The following is a 23,911-nucleotide window of genomic DNA, read 5'->3' on the forward strand; positions in this document are numbered from 1 at the left end:
AGAGCCGGGATCGAACCTGGGACCTCAGCGCTGTGAGGCATCAATGCTAACCACTGCGCACCGTGCTGGCCCCTTTTTTGTATTATTAGCTATTTTATTGATGGGCCAAATGGTCTCGACCTGTGCTGTATTACTCAACGTTTCTCTTGATTCTAGATGTTAAGCAGTCTGTCTATTCCTCAGTTTCTGTATTGCTCTATAATTGGTTGCAAGACAGGAAATGACAGAGATAGTCCTCTTTTTGTCATATTGGATAATTGTTGGAAATTGTTTCAGCATGATCTGCACTTTGTAATAAATGTTTTGAAACCAGCACTGACAAATATCAAACTAACATATGAATATGAAGTCATCCCAATTGAATTTAATCAGGTAATGTGAGACTATACAGTCTCACAAAGCATTAGTAAAAACAGAAAGGGTGGGAATATTCAGCAGATCTGGCAGCATCTGTGGAGAGACGAAAAGTTATTGCATCAGGCCTGTGACCTTTCTGACATTTGGTGTGGCATAACTTCAATCCGTTAAAACCAGTAGCTTAAACTTCATTCTTAATCCTGAGAATGGCAACAGAGCGCAGATGGTTCTTTTCGCACTGTGTTAACAGTAACATTCTCAGCAACATACGGATGCAGAAGAGCTTTGCACTTTTCCTGGCTAGATTCCTCAGTTGGACTCGTGAATAAAGAGGAACTTGGGGAAATATTTGCAACGCATGTTTCACTGCACCCTGGTCAACACTGCGAACAGATCCTCCAACTGTGAAAAGAGCTGACACGGCCTGATGTTTATACCAAAGGGAAAACAAAATTAGTGAAATAAAAATCATAAGTTGGTTTACGCCAAGAACTCTGCAATCCTTCAATTCTGGCTTCTTGCTCAGACACATTGCCTCACCATTAGTGGCTCTGCCTTTAACACTAGGCCCTGAGCTCTGGAAATTCCTCCCTAAATCTCTCTCAACCTCTCTTTCCTCCTTTTAGACATTCATTAAAACCTACCTTTTTGATCAAACTGTCAGTTATCTGCCCGAGTATATCAATAGTCACAATTTAATGCCCTTCCCCAAGTGAGTTTTAATTGGGCAGGAGTATAGCATGTGGGGACCCCACTGTTCCCACTTCAGCCCTGGTTAAGTCAGGGCAGAAAGGCTTGTTGGTAGCCAATTGAGGCCTTTGAGTGCCCACTTAAGAGCTTCATTCCATCACTGCTGTTATTCAAAGGCCTGGTCGAGGGACCAGACATCAGATGGCTGGGAGCGATCCTCCTGCCTTTACTGCTGATAAGCTCTCCTCTACGACCACCCTCCATCCTTCGAACTCACAATCTCGCTCCTGCTGTCACTCACCTTTGGACTGGGCTTCCTTGGTGAACTGGGCCTCTGATTACTCGCTGGCAGGCAGTTGCCACCACTCTCGCTGATGCTGCCCAGGATGCAGAGCTGTTAGCCTTTTATTGGCTGACAGCTTTTAGAGTTTTCACCCTTTCACCCATGGACTTCGGAAGACCAACTGCTATTCACTAATGTGACAGACCTTCCCTGAAGGAAGTTGATGCCGATCATCTGACTTGGGACTAGGGACTCTTCAACGTGTGGGTGGGATCACCATCACCTATATTAAATACTGCACTAACTGTGGCTTGATGTCCATTGTTTCAAATTCAATCCTGTGAAGTGGCTCAGGTGGTTTTCCTCCATTAAAGGTGCTATATAAATACAAGTTGCTGAGTTGCAAGTAACCACAACTGATTTTTACCTACTCTCAATGTTATATTTCTTTGTTGCCGCAAAGAGAAATGGAGGCCCACACTCTGGATTCTTGTAAAACATGATGAGTGGTTTAATAGAAATGTTGCTCATACAATCAAGATGGTGATTAGCCCAAAGCCTGTGCAACCACTCTGCTGATATTACTACACGTTACGTGATGCTAAACCAACAGGAATGTATTCTCTGGTACATAACACTCGTACATAACATACGGATCAACCTTCTGGACTTCACTGACTGGTGAGGGAAATTCGAGCCTGACCTCAATATATTTGTGCACAAAATTGAAACTAATGTCTGTGCTTCTGGCTTACAAACTTCAACCTTTCAATTACAATTCCATGAATCAATTGCAAATTCATTTTCACATGATTTTGACCTCAAATACCTCATGATATATATTTTTTTCTCCCTCAGGTTTATGTCCGAATCTCTGAAGTTTTGAGCCTTACTGATGAAACTCGCGTTCTTGAAACATTTGTGGCAAAAATGTGAGTATGTTTCAAATATAGCCTTCCCCTGCTCAATGAGGTAAGGCATTGTGTGGGGACAAGTAAGCACATAATTTAGTGACAATTGCAAGTGCAATATTCTCTCTTTTGAGACAAATAATCTTATTTAACTCATTGTGTCCTCAAATTGTTCATGATTATTACTGTGCTGTTGTCTTGTCTTTGTTTGTTTGTTTTTGTTCTTATACCATTTCCAATTCCCCCACACATTTCCGAAGTATTTGTAAGTCTCTTTAAATAACATTTCTCTCCTGAGAACCTCCAGCTGTCTCACCACAAACAGACATTTTAATTTATTGATGAACAGCACAACATCATATGTATATATCACAAATATCATGGATCAATCTCTTGGGATCTCCAGTGGTTACAGCTCTCTAATTGGTAATTTTGTTGTTAAACATCTAAGCAACAAAAAATATCAAATACTTCCTGAAAGTCATGGTATATAACATCCAATACATTTCCTCAAGTTAGTTATGCTGAGTGAGATGCATCAAATGGGTTAGAAACAACCAGTCTTTGATATGCCCTCCCACCTCTTCTCCCCATATTGGAGTTAATTGGATTGGCTTCACCAGTTCGACTTCCATTGAATCGTGTGCGTTTTGCCTAACACCGTTGTTTCTGTTGCTACTCTAGGCAGGCTGCTAGAGTAATTCTTCTGTCACTTATTCTTTCACAGAACCACCTGTGGGGCTCCCTACTTCTCTCCTACTGCCTCACAGGTTAAGAACAGTTAAATCAGCACACACAGGACCCTTTTCCTCCTACAGTTTTGGTATTCAACTTCAGGAGGAACTACCTCATCATTTACCTCATTATTTACTGACTCGACCTTGGTGGCATCCTGCATTTTGCAGTTTGACTCATTTTCATCCTTTTTCAGTTCGTTAATAAATGATACCACAGAGTTCCAGGTGGAGTTTGTTAATGTGTCTTTTCTGTTTTCTTCCTGGGGTAGATCGAAAATTGACACAGTAAAATTTGGTAATGGACCCTGCTGCTTTAACAGTTGTGTAGCTATGATGATGCAATGCCGTTATTTCTGGGCATCTTTATTAGATGCATTAATGTCAATATAGTGCATGCAATAACAAATTTTAAAATGCTAATGAAAAACAATGAATATTTCAGAATTATCCTTTATGACTATAAAGACACAACCAATCCATGCAGTGCTAATATAATTTGTGTGCAACTGAACTCTGAAATAATTAACAAGTCATTAAAACATGTTTTCATTAAATGTTAAGTGCAGTGTTGAGGCCCAGTGCAGAGTTTTTCTCAGAGATTCCATAGCAATAAAGCTGAAACTCTGATATACAAAACAACCAGAAAGACTTCACCACCCCAAAAAAAACACTTTAAAGCTACATAATATCTTAACCATTAAAATTAGAAGAGAAATTGTTAGTCAATTTCCCTTTGATTAGATGATGTTAGGCTAGGTGCCCCCACTGACCCAATAATAATGGCAAATGGCACTATGTACTTAAACTGTACAAAACAAGAGGTTTAAATAAATGTGTGCACTGATTTAACTATTCTTAACATGAATGGCAGTAAGAGTGCCACAATTGGCCTGACTGTTCCTGGTGAAGGGGGAAAATCAGGCAGAGTTCCCAACTGGTCAAAATTCCGTGATTTCTGCTGGAATGTGCATTTGTGTTAACTTTAATCACCATTGTGATTTGGGGTGGCTGTTTTGCATTACAAATCTGGTTCTGACCCTTTAAACATGCCATTTTAAAATCTATTGGGCGAAATTCTCCGACCCCACGCAGGGTCGGAGAATCGACGGCAGCGGCGTTAATCCCGCTCCCGCAGGGTTCTTTATTCTCCGACCGGCCAAAAACCGGCGTTGTGCAAATCCCGCCGGCAGCCTCTGAAAACAGCTGGCGCCGGCGGGATTTCATTATATTTTTCTTTCAACAAATCTCCGGCCCAGATGGGCCGAAGTCCCGCCGACGTGGCCACGGGTCACGTCGGCGAAAAACAGAGTAGCTTTAAAACAGCGTCAACCATTGATGATGGTTGACGCCGTTCAGTGTCCGAGGGCGAGTGGGGGGCGAGTGCGGGGGGGGTTGCGGCGTTGAGAGGGGGGTAGGGGTGGTGAGTGGGGGGTGGTGGAGGGGGTTTGGGGGCAGCGGCGTGCAGAGAGGGGGGTGGCGACGGATGGCCGGGGCCAACGCACCGTCGCCCCCCCTCTGCACGCCGCTGCCCCCTACCCGAACCACCCCCCACTCACCACCCCTACCCCCCTCACCACCCCTACCCCTCCCCACCACCCCTACCCCCCTCCCCACCACCCCTACCCCCCTCTCAAAGCCGCAACCCCCCACCCTCTCAACACCGCAACCCCCCACCCTCTCAACGCCGCAACCCCCCCCTCAACGCCGCAACCCCCCGTCTCAACGCCGCAACCCCCCCCCCTCTCAACGCCGCAACCCCCCACCCTCTCAACGCAGGGTCCCTCCCCCTCAACGCAGGGTCCCCCCCCCCCCCTCAACGCAGGGTCCACCCCCCTCAACGCAGGGTTCCCCCCCCCTCAACGCAGGGTCCCCCCCCCTCAACGCAGGGTCCCCCCTCTCGTCCGGTACACACACACACCCCCCTCTCAACGCCGGTACCCACAACCCCTCCCCCTCCCTCTGAAGGCCGGTACCCCCCTCCCTCTGAAGGCCGGTACCCCCCCCCCCCTCTGAAGGCCGGTACCCACACACCCCCCTCCCTCTGAAGGCCGGTAACCCCCCCCCCCCCTCTGAAGGCCGGTACCCCCCCCCCCCCTCTGAAGGCCGGTACCCACACACCCCCCCTCCCTCTGAAGGCCGGTAACCCCCCCCCCCCCCCTCTGAAGGCCGGTACCCCCCCCCCCCCCCCCTCTGAAAGCCGGTACCCACACACCCACCCTCTCTCCTCCTCCCCCCTCCTTCCTCCTCCCCCCATTCCTTCCTCCTCCCCCCCTTCCTTCCTCTGTTAGTGGGGGGGGGGGGGGGTGCGGCGTTGAGAGGGGGGGGTACCGGCGTTGAGAGAGAGGGGGACGGCGTTGGAGGGGGGTAGGGGTGGTGAGGGAGTAGGGGTGGTGAGGGGGTAGGGGCGCTGGAGGGGGGTAGGGGTGGTGAGGGGGTCGGGGCGTTGGAAGTGGTGGGGGTGGTAAGGGGGTAGGGGTGGTGAGGGGGTAGGGGCGTTGGAGGGGGTAGGGGTGGTGAGGGGGTGGTTGGGGTAGGAGCAGTGGCGTGCAGAGGGGGCGACGATGCGTTGGTCCCGGCCATCCGTCGCCCCCCCCCTCTGCACGCCGCTGCCCCCTACCTCAACCCCCCCTCACCACCCCTACCCCCTCCAACGCCGCCCCCCCCTCTCTCAACGCCGGTATCCCCCCCCTCTCCTCTCAACGCAGGTACCCCCCCTCCTCTCAACGCAGGTAACCCCCCCCTCTCCTCTCCTCTCAACTCAACGCCGCAACCCCCTCCCCCCCTCTCAACTCAACGCCGTAACCCCCCTCTCCTCTCCTCTCCACGCCGCAATCCATCCCTCCCTCCCCTCTCCCTCCCTCCCTCCCTCCCCTCTCCCTCCCCTCTCTCCCTCCTTCCCTCCCTCCCCTCTCTCCCTCCCTCCCTCCCCTCTCTCCCTCTCTCCCTCCCTCCCTCCCCTCTCTCCCTCCCTCCCCTCTCTCCCTCCCTCTCTCCGGCTCTCCCCCTCCCTCCCTCCCTCCCTCTCCCCCTCTCAACTCTGCAACCACCCCCCCCTCAACAAACACCGGGTCTTTTCTTTCTCCTCTCCCCCCCCCCCCACAATACCGGGTCGCTCTCCTTCCCCCCCCCCAATGCCGGGTCGCTCTTCCCCCCCCCCCCCCCCCCCCCCCCCCCCCCCCCAATGCTGGGTCGCTCTTCTTCCCCCCCCCCCCCCCCCCCACGCTGGGTCTCTCTCTCTCCCCACCACACAAACGGCGGGACTCGCCACTTCCGCAGCGGGTGAAACTGATGCCTATCGCGTCAGTCCGCTGCTGGCCCTTTCGGGAACGGAGATTACCGGCATAAAAGAAGGCCCCGACGCTGGAGTCATGCGCACCGCTTTTTCCCGCCGGAAATGGGCGTCACGTCGGTCCGCGGAGAATTTCGCCCCCTTTGCGGGATGTGGGCGTTGCTGGCGAGTCCAGCATTTATTGCCCATCCTTAGTTGCCCTTGAGAAGGTGATAGTAAGCTACCTTCTTTAACCGCTGCAGCCTCTAAAGTGCAGGTGTACCCACAGTGCTGTCAGGGAGGGAATTCCAGGATTTTGACCCAGTAACAGTGAAGGAATAGTGCGATATTTCCAAGTCAAGATGGTGAGTAGCTTGGAGTCCAGGTGGTGGTGTTCCCATCTGTCCAATGCCCTTGTTCTTCAAGATGATAGCAGTCATGGATTTGAAAGGTGTTGCCTAAGGAGCCTTGGTGAGATCCTTAATGCATCTTGTAGATTGTGCACTCTGCTGCCTTGTTTTACGGTATTGAAAGGAGTGAATGTTTGTGGATGGGCTGCCAATCAAGCGGGCTGCTTTGTCGTGGATGAAATCGTGTTTCTTGAGTGTTATTGGAGAAATCAACATCCTGGGGGTTACCATTGATCAGAAACTGAACTGAACTAGCCATATTAATACTAATACTAATTAATATTAATACTCTGGCTACCAGAGCAGGTCAAGGCCTAGGAATCCTATGCGAATAACTCATCTCCTGACCTGCCCCCCCTCCCCCCAAAGCCATCTACAAGGCACATGTCAGGAGTGTAATGGAATACACTCCACTTTCCTGGACGAGTGCAGCTCCAACAACACTCAAGGCGCTCAACACCATCCAGGATAAAGCGGCCCACTTGATTGTTACCCTTTCCACAAACATTTAATCCCTCCACCATCGACGAACAGTGGCAGCCGTGTATACCATCTACAAGATGCACTGCAGGAACTCGCCAAGGTTCCTTAGGCAGCACCTTCCAACCCAACAACCACTACCATCTAGAAGGACAAGATACCTGGGAACCCCACCACCTGGTGGCTCCCCTGCAAGTCACTCACCATCCCGACTTGGAAATATATCGCCGTTCCTTCAATGTCCCTGGGTCAAAATCCTGGAACTCCCTCCCTAATAGCACTGTGGGTGTACCTATACCACAGGGACTGCAGCGGACCACCTTCTGAAGGACAACTAGGGATGGGCAATAAGTGCTGGCGTAACTAGCGATGCCCACATCCCAGCAATCAATTTTTTAAAAAGCTGCATTGATGCAGACAAGTGGAGAGTATTCCATCACACTCCTAACTTGTAGATTGTGGACAGGCTGTGGGGAGGTGAGCTACTCACCACAGGATTCCCAGCCTCTGCCTGTTCATGTAACCACAGTATTTATCTGGTTAGTCCAGTTCAGTTTCTGGTCAATGGTAACTCACATAATGTTGATAGTGGGGGATTAAGAGATGATAATGCCATTGAATGTATTGGGGAAAGATGGCTACATTCTCTCTTGTTGGGGGTGGCCATTGTCTGGAACTTGTGTGGTGCAAATGTTACTTGGACAGCATGGTAGCATAGTGGTTATTCACAGCTCCAGGGTCCCAGGTTCGATTCCCGGCTTGGGTCACTGTGCGAAGTCTGCACATTCTCCCCGTGTCTGCGTGGGTTTCCTTCGGGTGCTCCGGTTTCCTCCCACAAGTCCCAAAATATATGCTATTAGGTAATTTGGTCATTCTGAATTCTCCCTCTGTGTACCCGAACAGGCGCTGGATTGTGGCGACTGGGGGATTTTCACAGTAACTTTATTGCAGTGTTAATATAAGCCTACTTGTGACAATAAAGATTATTATTATTACTTGCCATTTGCCTGAAGAAGATTTTGCACGTGAAACAAAAACTGATTGGTTCTCCGACCACTACATAGTCTGAGTCTGCTATCAGAATAAGAAATTAACAATGACCATAAACATGTGTGAAGTCAATCTGCCTTCAAACTAAGAAGCGTCTAACACAAAAGTCTTTCATGAAATGTTTGACCATCGTTCTTTATCTATTCCGCACAGGAAATAGAGAATGGTTTTTGACAAAGAGAATAAAGAGATAAATGTTCTGTTTGTTGCTCCCCCAATTCGGTTGATAGTTTTCAGAATTAGAGATTTCTATGTGCACCAATAATGAACACCCCTTTTCTTACAGCGTCAACAATCTGAAATGCTGGGGGAGAAGTGAGCTTGTGATTTTCAGAACGCTGCAGTTTCTCAATGACCTGTCTGTTGGATATCCTTTTCATTGACGTAGCTGTGCAGCCATGGCAGAAAAGGTTATAGTAATGTAGGCTTTCAAAGAAATGTGCATGGTGGAGCAAGAAAAAGAACAGCTCATCTGACAAATGCCTCCCCCTCCTACCTTTCCCTTCCCAGTTGAGGAAAAACCTAGGAAAAATAAACTTACACCCAAAGAATGAGGAAAATTATCTGCTTTTTGAGCTGTGGAAAAATCAAAGGAGTGAAGTAAATGATGAAGGGGGACAAAAACCCTTGGTCACATCCTACCCCAGTTGAAGTATATAGATCAGAAAAAAACAGAATAGATTGTACTGAGCTCAAATGCCCCATGGAATCACATACATTGTTTTACTCAAAAGGCTAAAGGAACAATATTGGAGTGAAGAAATAAAAGTTAAAAATAAATCAGGAAGTGGAAGTATCAGCAGTTTTCAGCAGCAGTTACTACGTAATGATACAGCCCAATGAACTCAGCATCCACCGGGATTTTCACAGGTACATTTGACTGTACAGAATTGGAAAATATTGCGTTTACATCCACTGGGTCAACCCTAAAGATCATCAATTTTTTCATCCCATTTTACCTCTGATACCTTTCAATATCCCATCACCAGCCTAACTTCCTCTATTTTGAATACCTCCCTGGGATGGCCTGTTCAGCCAAGTTTAAGTTGCGGAAGTTTAATGATGTTGAACACCTCTCTGGGATCCTGTTTATCGGGGTAGTTTTCTGGATCTAAAATTATCTCAAAAACACCAATTTTCCAACGCTTCCACTGCCTTTAGTCTTTCCTCAATCTGGTTGTCCTTATTATTAACTTTCCCAAAAGGTAGAATGTCCCTCTCGTGTGCAGGGTCCTTGGGTAAAAAATGATTAGCGTCAGATGAGCTGCTTTTACTCCAAGCCAAACAGTAATATTGTTGTTCTTGTATTCAGGTACTGTGTTTTCCTTGTAACCAGATCTGATCGGTAATTAGCCATAGTTCATGGAGGATCATAAACATCACTATTAGAGAGAGACAATTGGTTTGATAGCTTGGGGTGGGGGGGGGGGGGCACCACTCCACTTCAAGAATCGAGCAAAACGAGGAACTACCATGAACTACCACAGCCGGTACAGGGGTTGAACCTGTGTTCTTGGCATCATCCTGCACCACACCTTAGACAGCGCGCCAACTGGTGTATCGATTTCTGATTATCTCAGGCCTTGTTGCTACTCAAGTGACTATTCATAAAGTTTTGAAGTCTCTGTTTGAAGTTGAGGTACTTCAAAGTGCACCAATCTTTGCAGACATTTATAATCCTTACCATGATCACTTATTTTAGTGACAACAAATGAGGAACAACCAGATCTGCAGTATTTGCATATATGTTTCTGAAGCACTCCTCATATACAGGGCAGTTCTCAAAAATGTATGCATAAACGAAGAAATGAACTTATGTTCCCCAAGCCTGTAAGAGAACGATAAGTGGGGAACCAAAGGGTTGTGAGAAGGTTTTGCAAGCAACAAAGAGTTTGAAAAAACAGAGAGGGTTCCAGCATGGTGATTTGTGCATTGCAGATGATGAATGACCAGCAATAGTATAGTAGAGAAGACAACATTAGAGGAACAGGGAGTGCTTGCTGGCTCTTGAGCCGGGAGTATATTGCCCGAATCTGCTGTTTGGCCCACTGCTGTTGGAGCTGTTAAATTAGTATGCCCATTTCATTGTTGTTATATTGACATTGAGTAGGGTTGAGAATTATTATCTCTGAATATGGGATTTGTAATGTTCCTGTCGGATGGCCTTATTTATTACAAGAATACTTGTAGTTAAAGTTACAAACAATTTATTAACTTTAACTGTGGGTGAAGTATATACAAAGCAATGGATTGATAACAGCAAAATCATGCACAAGCAGCCTCTCTTTTCCAGCTCTCTAGTCAGTCGGAGGGGTCAGCTGACTTTAACATTCACTTATATACTAGTGAGACCCCTAGTGGTCAGTCGGTGAATTACAATACAACCATGATATCACTACATCCCTTTTCCTTTGAAATAATAAATTAATACATTATCATCAATATATTTACGTGTGATATCATGAACAAATCAGTCTAACAGTATGAATTTTTTTTAAAATTAGAACTGGTTTAGCAACTATGCATACATATATATATAAGAACAACAAGCATAGTATGTACAAACAGTCCAAATCTACAAATTGAGTCGATCAGGTTTTCTTCTGACTCTGGTTGATCTTCTCAAAGTTTGGCCTTGCTGCTCAGAACTTGTAGATTCAATATTCTCCATGACATTCTCATGCTCAGGAACTGCTGAACTATCTGACACTGCAGCTGTTGATTCTTTAAAAAATATATATTTTTATTCTCCTCATTTTCAACATTCAACATCAAATAAACCACAAAAGAAAATAAACAGAAATAAATACAGTACCAATCCCCCCAACGGCATCCCCTTCAATAAACAGACCCAAAAATCACCAGTACATTTCAAGAGCTTGCGTTGATTCTGATGTATATTCGTCATTCATCATGTTGTTGACAAAGTCTTCTCTGGTTTTCAAGCGTGCGCGACGATTTCTTCTTAAAACCAACCCATCCTACATTGTAGGAACGAGGTGCTACTTCTTCAAGTACAATGACTTTTTTTGACCAATTACCTGAATCTTCTACTCTCACAATGTCATCACTACTCAGAGGTGGTAAAGTTCTAGACACTATTATATAACTGTTTTTGTTTCATTTTAATGTTTTGCATTTCTGCAGTACCATTGCATTCTGCTCCTTTTCCAAGTTTGGAAGTGTGGTATGCAACCTTCTATTCATGACTAACTCTGCTGGTGATCTACCATGTGACAATGGTAATGCTGGCGATCTACCATTTGACAATGGTAATGCTCTGTAGCTCAATAATGCAAGATATGGATCAGGTTGGCTGTCTATTGCTTTCTTCAACAATATGTACATCTTTTCCAACGTTTTCCTCTGGCTTGAGGGTACAAAGGACTCGACGTGACGTAATTGAAATCATACATGACTGTAAGGTGTTGCCACTCTTTACAGCTAAAACAAGGACTGTTGTCACTCATGACAACTTGAGGAATTCTATGTCGAGCAAAAATTGACTTGGTGTGCAGTATTGCACTGCTTATCGTTATGCTTGTGTGGTGAATGTATAAGTACTATTAATTCACCAGTATACTGTGTTGCATTATACCATGCTATTAATCCTGTGGGCTCCATCTGTGGGCCACTGTGTGGCTTCACCCACAGGTGGAGATGTGGAGCATGTACAGGCTCCGCCCATGGCTCCGCCCCTTATAGGAAGTATAAGAGCAGCAGACCTGCGGGTCCACCTTCAGTATTGTACCGGTCGCAGGCAGGAAAAGTTTTAAGCTGATTAAAACCACTGTTTACTTCGATTCGAGGCTCCGAGTGAATTGATGGTCGCATCAGCTTGACAGTAGAGGATTGTTTGAAAAATAATCTTTTCCTTGTAGCTGAAAGAGATCAATAGTTACTTTCTGCCATGGTGCCATAAGTAAATCAGATATTTACGTAGGTTCTCTTGTTTTCTTGCAACAATGCGTCTGGCATGTGTCACAACAACTGACTATCCTGTCAATATTATGGTTTATACCTGGCCGGTAAACAGAGCCACAAGCTCTCCGTTAACATTTTTCAATCTCAAGCTGTCCTTCCTGTATCCTCTTTATTACATCCTTGCAAAGACGTAATGACGACAGTGTTCAAATGAAGTACCACACCATTAATGATACTGAGTTCAGATCTTATGTTGTAGAACTTCATACATTGACCTCTGGATCCGTGTGAGTTAATGTTCATGATAACCTCTTGAAGATTTTGGTCCTTCCTGGATCTCTTCTTGGATTTCACCTAGTTTCGCATCTGATACTGGTAGTAGTGTGGAAATAAGATTGACATGCAGATCTACATCCTCCGTAATCTCACCACCAAATACTTTGCAACGGCGCTCTCGATAATGCATCTGCTAAGAACAAATATTTGCCTGCTGTGTAGATGAAATTGAAGTCATAGCATTGTAACATCATCATCAACCTCTAAATGTGTGGAGACATCTGTTTGAGATTTTTTTTTGATGATGTTAACCAAAGGATGACGATCTGTCTCAACTGTGAAAATTGGAATTTCTCCAAGCCTACAACTAAACCCAGGCATTCTTTTGCGATTTGAGCATACCTCTGCTCTGTTGTCGTCATGGATCATGATGCATACGCGACTGGTTTCCAATCGTCATGCTCGAGTTGCAGAAGAACTGCTACCACACCATCTTTGTCTGCGTCTGTTGACGTTTTAACCTGCTTAGATGGGTCAAACTGAGAACTGGCGTGGTGGTTAGTGAAGTCTTAATTTTTTTTTATATTTTCTTTTTTTTAACATAAATAAAGCTGAGACTCTTTGGTGGCTTCAACGACTCCATGTTGTTAAATTCTTGCAGGCTGCAAAATCGTCAAATCTCTGTGGCAGGCTGATTGTTTTCTCTCAGTGTTTAATACCTTCCAACCCTGGTACCATGTAATGTTCCTGTCAGATGGCCTTATTTATGACATGAACACTTCTAGTTAAAGTTATTATTGAGGTTTACAAAATCATGAGAGGTATAGACAGGGTGGATAGCAAGAAGCTTTTTCCCAGTGTGGGGGACTCAATTACTAGGGGTCACAAGTTCAAGATGAGAGGGGAAAAGTTTAAGGTGAAAAGTTCTTTACGCAGATGGTGGTGGGTGCCTGGAATGCATTGCCGGCGGAGGTGGTAGAGGCAGGCACGATAGCGTCATTTAAGGTGTATCTAGACAGATACATGAATGGGCAGGGAGCAGAGGGATACAGATCCTTAGAAAATAGGCGACAGTTTTAGATAGAGGATCTGGATCGGCGCAGGCTTGGAGGGCCGAAGTGCCTGTTCCTGTGCTGTAATTTTTCTTTGTTCTTTGTTCTTATAAACGATTTATAACTTTAAACCATGCACAAGCAGCCCCTCTTTTCCAGCTCTCCAGTCAGTCTGAGGGGGCAGCAGACTTTAGCAGTTGCTTATATATGAGTGAGACTCCTAGTGGCCAGTCGGTGAATTACAACACAACCATGATATCACCACAGGATTCACAACCAGCAGATTACTTGCACTTGATGGAAGTGGAGTGACAAACTCATTGCCACTTCTAGCTAACCTTTCTGGTACAGATTTGGATCAGGCTGACAACCTGTCGATGTTGAAAGGGTTTTAGCCACGGAAACAACCCAGAGCGCACTATTCCAAATGTAAACAAATGGAAGAAATGTGCTGCATTGCGTTCTGCTAATGCAGAAGAGTGTTGAAATCTCCTTCAGTGAAGAAATAAAAAATGACCTTAATATACCACAGAATGGGGGAGAGTCCATTAATCAGGATGACTGCACGTAGCATATAATTATGAAAAAAGTAATCCAATGTGACTTTGCCTTCCTTGAGATTGGAGATTTCACATGCAAATTGCATGTGAAAGTTAAATTTCATTTAGAGAATGATTAAGGTCCTTCTGAGCAAAGGTTAGTGGGAGACTCTTTGTTAATTGAGTTTGCACTGAGTGCTGAATTTGGAGGCATTTGAGTGTGAGAGTTTGGTGACTGAGGGATAATAAGCGTTCTTTTTTATCTAAAGTCTAGTCTTTCTTTTATTTAGTTAATTAACTTAAAAATTGCTGTTTGGTTGAGAAGAAGGTGAATTTTCAATCAGCTTTAAACAAATGTTCTACTTGTAGGTACTTGCAGCTGGAGCTTGTCAATTAGTTAATTGGATTAGGCCAGTTTTCAGAGGCTAGAGTCACAGTATAAAAGTGATCCAGCTGCAGTACAGACTTTGTTTGCACTGAGTGCTGAATTTGGGTGATTTTGAGTGCTATAGTGAGAGTTTGGTGACTGAGGGAGTGCGAAATTTGGGTGCATTTGAGTGCAATAGTGAGAGTTTGGTGACTGAGGGAGTGCTGAATTTGGATGCATTTGAGGACTATAGTGAGAGATTGGTGACTGAGGGAGTTAGGTGAGGAGGGAGTAAGGTGCTCCTTTCATTTCATTTCCTACATTTCCTGAAAGAGCGAGAAGGGAGCCGGGAGTTTACCGAGAGTGCAGCTGACTGGGAGCAGAGTCGGAGGACGGAGTTCCAGTTGGCCCACAATGCAGCTGTATTCTGGAAGGGAAGAGGGGATAGAGGCTAGGGCAGTTGCATGCTCCTCCTGTAGGATGTGGGTGGTGAGCGATACCACAGCAATTCGCCGCTGACTATACCATCGGGAAGTGCACCCAACTCCAGCTCCTCAGAGACCGTGTTAGGTAACTGGAGCTGGATGAACTTCGGATCACCCGGGAGGCAGAGGGGGTAATAGCCAAGAGTTACAGGGAGGTAGCCACACCCAAGGTACAGGACAAGAGTAGCTGGGTTACAGTCAGGGGAATGAAAACAAACAGGCAGACAGTGCAGGGATCCCTCGTGGCCGTTCCCCTTCAGGAGATTCAGGAGATTCTGTGGTCGTGAGCGAGACACCCGGAAGGTATGTTGCCTCCCAAGTACCAGGGCCTGGGATGTCTCGGATTGTGTCTTCAGGATCCTTAAGGGGGAGGGTGAACAGCCAGAAGTCGTGGTGCACATTGGTACCAACGACGACGTAGGTGGGAAAAGGGATGTGGATGTAACAAAAGAGTTTAGGGAGTGAGGCTGGAAGTTAAAAGCCAGGACAGACAGAGTTGTCATCTCTGGTTTGTTGCCGATGCCACGTGATAGCGAGGCTAGGAATAGGGAGAAAGTGCAGTTGAACACATGGCTGCAGGAATGGTGTAGGAGGGAGGGCTTCAGGTATTTGGATAATTGGAGCGCATTCTGGGGAAGGTGAGACCTGTACAAGCAGGACGGGTTGCTTCTGAACCAGAGGGGCACAAAATATCCTGGGAGAGAGATTTTCTAGTACTCTTCGGGAGGGTTTGGACCGTACCAGCCTCCCCGAACAGGCGCCGGAATGTGGCGACTAGAGGCTTTTCACAGTAACTTTATTTGAAGCTGACTTGTGACAATAAGCGATTTTCATTTCATTTCATTTCATTTTCATTTTCAACTAATTTGGCAGGGGAATGGGAACCGGATCTGTAGTCCAGCAACTAAGGTAGCCGATGTTCAGGACATCAAAGCGTGTAGTGAGGCAGTGGGGAAGGTAACACTGACAAAGGAGAGTACTTGCAGGCACGGAGATGGATTGAAGTGTGTATACTTCAACGCAAGAAGCATCAGGAATAAGGTGGGTGAACTTAAGGCATGGATCGGTACTTGGGACTACGATGTGGTGGCCATCACGGAAACTTGGATAGAAGAGGGGCAGAAATGGTTGTTGGAGGTTCCTGGTTATAGATGTTTCAATAAGATTAGGGAGGGTGGAAAAAGAGGTAGGGGGAGGGGTTGCATTGTTAGAGATAGTATAACAGCTGCAGAAAGGCAGTTTGAGGAGGATCTGCCTACTGAGGTAGTATGGGTTGAAGTCAGAAATAGGAAAGGAGCAATCACCTTGTTGGGAGTTTTCTATAGGCCCCCCAATAGCAGCAGAGATGTGGAGGAGCAGATTGGGAAACAAATTTTGGAACGGTGCAGAAGTCACAAGGTAGTAGTCATGGGTGATTTCAACTTCCCAAATATTGAGTGGAAATTCTTTAGATCAAATAGTTTGGATGAGGTGGTGTTTGTGCAGTGTGTCCAGGAAGCTTTTCTGACACAGTATGTAGATTTTCCGACCAGAGGGGAAGCCATATTGGATTTGGTACTTGGTACTGAACCAGGGCAAATGATAGATTTGTTAGTGGGGGAGAATTTTGGAGATAGTGACCACAATTCTGTGACTTTCACTTTAGTAATGGAGAGGGATAGGTGCGTGCAACAGGGCTGAACTGAAGTGCGTAAGTTGGGAACATAGGCTGTCAGGGAAGGACACAATTGAAATGTGGAACTTGTTCAAGGAACTGATATGTATGTCCCTATCAGGCAGGGAAGTAATGGTCGAGTGAGGGAACCATGGTTGACAAGAGAGGTTGAATGTCTTGTTAAGTGAAAGAAGGATACTTATGTAAGACTGAGGAAACAAAATTCAGGCAGGGCGCTGGAGGGATACAAGATAGCCAGGCGGGAACTGAAGAAAGGGGTTAGGAGAGCTAAGAGAGGGCATGAAAAATCTTTGGCGGGTAGGATCAAGGAAAACCCCAAGGCCTATTACACATATGTGAGAAATATGAGAATGACTAGAGCGAGGGTAGATCTGATCAAGGACAGTAGCGGGAGATTGTGTATTGAGTCTGAAGAGATAGGAGAGGTCTTGAACGAGTACTTTTCTTCAGTATTTACGAATGAGAGGGGCCATATTGTTTGGAGAGGGCAGTGTGAAACAGACTGGTAAACTCGAGGATATACTTGTTAGGAAGGAAGATGTGTTGGGCATTTTGAAAAACTTGAGGATAGACCTTCCTCATTATTGCGTTAATTTCCTCTTTCGCCAACAATGCCGCTCCGCCGCCTTTTCCTTTTTATCTGTCCTTCCTAAATACTGAATACCCCTGGACATTCAGTTCTTATTCCTGGTCATCCTGCAGCCATGGCTCCGTAATCCCAATTATATCGTACCCGTTTACGTCTATTTGTGTGATGAGTTATTTGCTTTATTGTGAGCACGGTATGGGCAACACGGTAGCACAGTGGTTAGCACAGTTGCTTAATAGCTCCAGGATCCAAGGTTCGATTCCCGGCCACATTTGGAGTACTGTGTGCAGTTCTGGTCGCCTCATTTTGGGCAGGATGTGGAAGCTTTGTAAAAGATGGAAAGGAGATTTACCAGGATGTTGCCTGGAATGGAGAGTAGGTCTTACGAGGAAAGGTTGAGGGTGCTAGGTCTTTTCTCGTTAGAACGGAGAAGTATGAGGGGCGACTTGATAGAGATTTATAAGATGATCAGGGGAATAGATAGAGTGGACAATCAGATACTTTTTCGCCGGGTGGAACAAACCATTACAAGGGGACATAAATTAAACCTGAATGGTGGAAGATATAGGGGGGATGTCAGAGGTAGGTTCTTTACCCAGAGAGTAGTGGGGGGATGGAATGCACTGCCTGTGGAAGTAGTTGAGTCGGAAACATTAGGGACCTTCAAGCGACTATTGGATAGGTACATGGATTACGGTAGAATTATGGGGTGTAGATTAATTTGTTCTTAATCTAGGACAAAAGTTCGGCACAACATCGTGGGCAATGGGTGAAGACTGTTACTAGTTTCAGAAGTTTTACATGTTAAATTCTTACCCTTTTGAAAGGTACTGAAGCCTTTCCCATGGCTCAGTGAGTACATGTGCAGTGTGGTTTGGTACTTCACCATACAGGTCCCATATTCACAAGTTTGCTGATCTCAAGCAGGCAGCAGTTGAGATATCCCTGTTTACCTTAGATCACGCTTGGCTCTGATATCTGCATGGTTGATTGTACTGTCAACAGCTGTGGAGATCCATGAGGTGTTGTGGATAGCACATATAGAGAGCTGGTCACACTGCAGGCTCAGACACCATAAGTAGGAAGGGAATGGGTGACTACCAGATAAAACAAGAGAACTGGGCAGGCAGAGCAGGAATCTCCTGTGGCCATGCCCCTGCAAAACAAATATACCACTTTTGGATACTGTTGAGGGGAATGACCTCTCAGGGGAAAGCAACAACAGCTAGAATTGTTGCACCATGGTTGGTTCTACTACAGAGGGGGGAGTAAAAAATGTTGGAATGCAATAGTAAAAGGGGATTCAATTATAAGGGAAATAGATGTGCGTTTCTGTGGTTGCAAATGAGACTCCAGGGTGGTATGTTGCCTCATTGGTGCTAAGGTCAAGGATGTCTCGGAGCAATTACAGGACGTTTTAGAGGGGCAGGGTGAGCAGCCAGTGGGTGTGGTGCACATCAGTATCAAGACTGGAGTATGTCCTGGGGAATATTTGCTCCAGTGGCTGGGGAGAGTTTAAACTAAAATGGCAGGAGGATGGGGACAAGGACAAAAACAAAAGACAGGAAGGGGATAAAAAGTTGATAGGCAGAGAAACCAAAAGCTAGATTTGAACAGGACCACAATGAAAAACATTGGGAGTGAAACCAGTAATGCTAAAAAGACACGCTTTGTGCACTTAACGCAGAGAGCATTCATACAATCATAGAATTTACAGTGCAGGAGGAGGCCATTTGGCCCATTGAGACTGCACTGGCTCTTGGAAAGAGCACCCTACTTAACCCCACGCCTCCACCCTCTCCCCGTAATCCCACTCAACTATTTGGACACTCAGGGCAATTTAGCATGGCCAATCCACTTAACCTGCACATCTTTGCACTGTGGAAGGAAACCGGAGCACCCGGAGAAAACCCACGCAGACATGGGGAGAACGTGCAGACTCCACACAGGCAGAGACCCAGCGGGGAATCGTACCTGGGACCCTGGAGCTATGAAGCAATTGTGCTAACCACTGTGCTACCGTGTTGCCCGTACCGTGCTCACAATAAAGCAAATAACTAATCACACAAATAGACGTAAACGGGTTTAATATAATTGGGATTACGGAGCCATGGCTGCAGGATGACCAGGGATGAGAACTGAATGTCCAAGGGTATTCATTATTTAGGAAGGACAGACAAAAAGGAAAAGGCGGCGGAGCGGCCTTGCTGGTGAAAGAGGAAATTAACGCAATAATGAGGAAGGATATTAATTCTGACAATGTAGAATCTGTGTGGGTCGAGCTGAAAAACACAAAGGGGGGAAGAAAAACAGTGGGCATCATATAAAGACACCCAAACTGTAATTGTGATGTTGGGAATGGCATTAAACAGCGAATTAGAGACACATGTGATAAAGGAACATCTGTAATTATGGGTGATTTTAATCTGCATATAGATTGGGAAAAATCAAATTAGCCACAATACTGTAGAGGAGAAATTCCTGGAGTGCATACATGATGGTTTTCTGGACCAACACGTTGAAGAACGGCCATCGTAGACTGGGTGCTATGTGATGAGAACGGAATCATTGGCAATCTAGTTGTGCGAAACCCCTTGGGAATGAGCGACCATAATATGATAGAATTTTTCATCAACATGAAGAATGAAGTAGTTGATTCTGAGACTTGAGTCCTGAATCTTAATAACAAAAACTACGATGATGTGAGGTGTGAGTTGGCTTTAATCAATTGGGGAATGTTACTTAATGGGATGACAGCGGATAGGCAATGGTAAACCTTCAAGGAGCGCAAGAGGAATTGCAACAATTGTTTATTCCTGTCTGGCACAAAGTAAAATGGGAAATATGGCTAATTCATGGCTTACAAGGGAAATTAAAGATAGTATTCAATCGAAGGAAGAAGCATGCTAATTATCCACGAAAACAACAGGTCAGAGGATTGGAAACAGTTCAGAATTCAGCAAAGAAGCACCAAAGGATTGATTAAGAAGGGGAAAACAGAATATGAGAGTAAGCTTGCAGGGAGCATAAAAGCTGACTGTAAAGGTTTCTACAGGTCTGTGAAGAGAAAAAGATTGGTGAAGACAAATGTAGGTCCCTTATAGTCTGAAACAGGAGAATGTATATTAGGGGACAAAGTAATGGCTGAGCAACTAAACACATACTTTGGTTCTGTCTTTACAAATGAGACACAGATCAGATACCAGAAATGTTGGGGAATGCAGGTTTAGTGAGAGGGAGGAACTTGAAAGAGATCATTATTAGTAGAGAAATGGTGTTGGGGAAATTGATGGGATTAAAGGCAGTTAGATCCCCAGGGCCTGATAACCTATATCCCAGAATAGTTAAGGAAATGACTCTAGAAATAGTGGATCCATTGGTCGTCATCTTCCAAGATTCTATTCTATATTAATGGTTTAGATGAGAGAGCAAAATATAACATCTCCAAATTTTCAGATGACACCAAGTTGGATGGAATGGCGAGTTGTGAGGAGGATGCAGAGATAACTTCAGTGTGCTTTCGACAAGTTGAGTGAGTGGACAAATGAATGGCAGATGCAGTATAATTTGGTTAAATACGAGGTTATCCACTTTGGTAGCAAAATCAAGAAAGCAAACTATTATGTGAATGGCCATAAATTAGGAGAGGGGAATGTGCAACGAGGTCTGGGTGTCCACGTACACCAGCCACTGAAGGTAAGCCTGCAGGTACAGCAGACAGTAAAGAGGCAAATGGAATGCTGGCCTTCATTGCGAGAGTATTCAAGTATAGGAGAAGGGATGTCTTGCTGCAATTATACAGGGCCTTGGTGAGGCCACACTTGGAGTTTTGTGTGCCGTTTTGGTCTTCTTATCTGAGGAAGGATGTTCTTGCTCTAGAGGGAGTGCAGCAAAGGTTTACCACACTGATTCCTGGGATGGCGGATTGGTTGAATAGGTTAAGATTTTATTCGCTGGAGTTCAGAAGAAGGAGGGAGTTATCATAGAAACCCATAAAATTCTAACAGGACTAGATAGGGTGGATACAGGAAGGATGTTTCCGATGGTGGGTGTGTCCAGAACCAGGGGTCACAGTCTGAGGATTAGGGGTGAACCATTTCTGACAGAGAAATTTCTTCACCCAGAGAATGGTGAGTCTGGAATTCAGGCCAAAACATTCTATGTTTTCAAGAAACAGTTAGATATAGCACTTAGGGCAAAGGGGATCATAAGATATATGGGGAAAGCAGGATTAGGCTACTGAGTTGGATGATCACACATGATCATAATGAATGGCAGAGCAGGCTCGAAGGGCTGAATGTCCTCCTGCTCCGATTTTCGATGTTTCTATCCCGAAACAAGGGGAAATTGCTTGACCTGTTCCAAGGGTTATTCATGAAAGACTGGGATATCTTGCCTTCTAATTTATTTTCCCATTATCTCGGGTTGTGGTGAAATCGCAGTGTTCATCTCCTCCAATTGATACTTCCCACCATTGCCAGATGTCTTTAAATAAATACATTAACCGTTTGCAATTGATACATCAGGGCGAAAACCTGGCCTTGATTCTATGCAAACTAGAGCTCCTAGCATTGGAACCAAAATAAAATGATTCCATCTGAGCCACATTGCTTGTATTCTTATTAAATCTCTGTAATTTGCAAAATTATACATGATGCAGTAAGAATTGCTAGAAATAGAAAATGATTAATCTAAAACATGGCTCAAATACCAACCCCTATTATCTTCGCCTATTCCTGGATTCATGACTTGAATTGCTTACCTGTTTCTATTAGCCGCAGAGATCCAGTTCTTCAATTCCCTTCGTAAATTAGCTTGTTAGGCGTACTAATTTCTGCACACTAATCAGGGATTGTTGACAACTAGAACGTAACTGGATCATTTGAAATATATCAAAACAGAAAATAGTGGAACCGTACAGGCAAATTGACATTTCATCAGTATTTGTTCGCCAGAAATGATCTATTCTGGTAGAAGTTCTGGAGCAACTTTTTTTCGCTTCAACACTAGTTCACCGGCGCATTTTCAACATTTTGCCGATTTTAATTTCCAATGTATACTGTGCATAGCTTTAGCTTTTGAGTGCGCTCTAAAATATGACAAGTTATCTGATCCCTCAGCCCTCAGGGATTGTGCATTTAGATATTAGCCAAGGATATTAAGCTTTCCTTTATGATCATTTTCTAAAAATTATTGGCGTATTAGAAAAGAAGCAAATAAAGAATTGGGTCTTTGGAATCAGGTTTGTCAATTATTAAGCGTTAAAGACAGAACTTGGCTGTTTCCCTCTTAACATCTGAGTCACTGGCTGATCTGTTACCACTCATCCAAATTGACAACTCTTAGGTTGTGGAGGAGTGTGCTCCTAATGTTTATAAACGTGTAATCAAGCTTGACTCAGGTCCCTGGTGGATGCATGCAATCGTGTATCAGTCAAGTCATTTGGTTCGATAAGAAAGGAAAAGTAATTTTTATTTTTTTTATATATATCAACAAAACGTAAATGACTTGAAACAAGTTTTTTGTTTCTAATGCTGTATTGTTATTAAAGTTAAGTTTTAAAGCTTTTTGCCCCCCCAAGGCACACAGTGAAAGCTCCAGAAAGTAATACCCACCCACTTTTATGCTGGAATTTAATATGCAACTTTTTATTGGAAAATAATCGCACTTGTCTGCCAAAATCCACCATGCAATATTTCTGTTTGTATGGATAATGCAATAAAGGCAGAGGGTGCTATTTATCACTGCAAATTCTGAGGTTTTCAGGATTCTTTTTATTATTTTAATATATTTCCTAGGTATTAAATCAAAAAAATGATGAATTACACTTGTCTTGGCTTTGTGGCCATTTTCACCCCAAATACAATACACATCCCAATTTTCGTGGTTATTTTGACTGTTTATGATGTGTCTGTTATTTTTCTCTGGGAAATATTGTGAGCGATTTTGAAATAATATTGCCAAAGTAATTTTCATCACTGTTTGTGCGCTGGCTATGTGTGCTTTCCAGCTTTCTCAAACCTCTGTATTGTACCAGTGCACAATGTTCTGTGGCTATATGAGCTTTTTAGTGGGAAAGTGGGAGAGGAGAAATATAAAAAAGCTGCATTTTCTTCCCCTCAGAGTTTTTGCTTAATAATGTTGTATCGATTGGATGAGGATAATTAGTTCTCATGAATGTCATTAGTTACATGTCTCAGCTACCCTCAGAGCAAGATGGTGAGAGGTTATTCATCCTATTGCATCTTGGCACATATTGTTACATGAATGAAGCTCCTTTCCCGTACTGGTCTCCCCGAACAAGCGCCGGAATGTGGCAACTAGGGGGCTTTTCACAGTAACTTCATTGAAGCCTACTTGTGACAATAAGCGATTTTTTTTTTACATGAATCCATCAAACTATTCCCACGGCAGGTACAGCTCAGGTTCGATGCTTCTGCAATGTCCCATGACACATTCCCAGGACAGATACTTAAGTTAGGTACAGAGTAAAGCTCCCACTGCACATTTCCATGGCGGGCTCTGGGCATCCCAGAGTAAATGCTGAGGGCAACCCTACCTATGCTTGGCTGGGCCACTTAAATTTTTGGGCAAAGGTCCTTTAATTAGTATGAGACGGGTGGGGGGAGGGAAGTGATTTAATGGCTGCGTTGTGACCAACCCAAATCTGGGCACGCTGGTTAATCACGGGAGAGGCCAATGTCTGGATTCTGGATCCACACCAGGTGCGAATCAGCTCATGATCTAACCGGCCCGCTCCTGTTGCCGAATTCAGGATCCCGCCTCGAAGTGCAAAACACCATCAGATCAGTTAAGGG

The 23,911-nt window shown here is 44.9% G+C and overlaps 1 protein-coding gene across 1 annotated transcript in view; it reads left to right on the forward strand.

Annotated features, from left to right (window-relative positions):
- Positions 1 to 23,911, forward strand: part of LOC119965026 (ran-binding protein 17-like) — a 1,262,848-nt gene that overhangs the window by 683,980 nt on the left and 554,957 nt on the right. Inside the window, exons 15-16 of the mRNA XM_038795235.1 lie at positions 2,189 to 2,262; positions 8,473 to 8,553. Coding sequence (XP_038651163.1) covers positions 2,189 to 2,262; positions 8,473 to 8,553 — 155 coding nt within the window. The remainder of the gene's footprint in view (positions 1 to 2,188; positions 2,263 to 8,472; positions 8,554 to 23,911) is intronic.

The sequence above is a fragment of the Scyliorhinus canicula genome, chromosome 4 (genome assembly GCF_902713615.1).
Source record: "Scyliorhinus canicula chromosome 4, sScyCan1.1, whole genome shotgun sequence".
NCBI classification, from domain to species: Eukaryota; Metazoa; Chordata; class Chondrichthyes; order Carcharhiniformes; family Scyliorhinidae; genus Scyliorhinus; species Scyliorhinus canicula.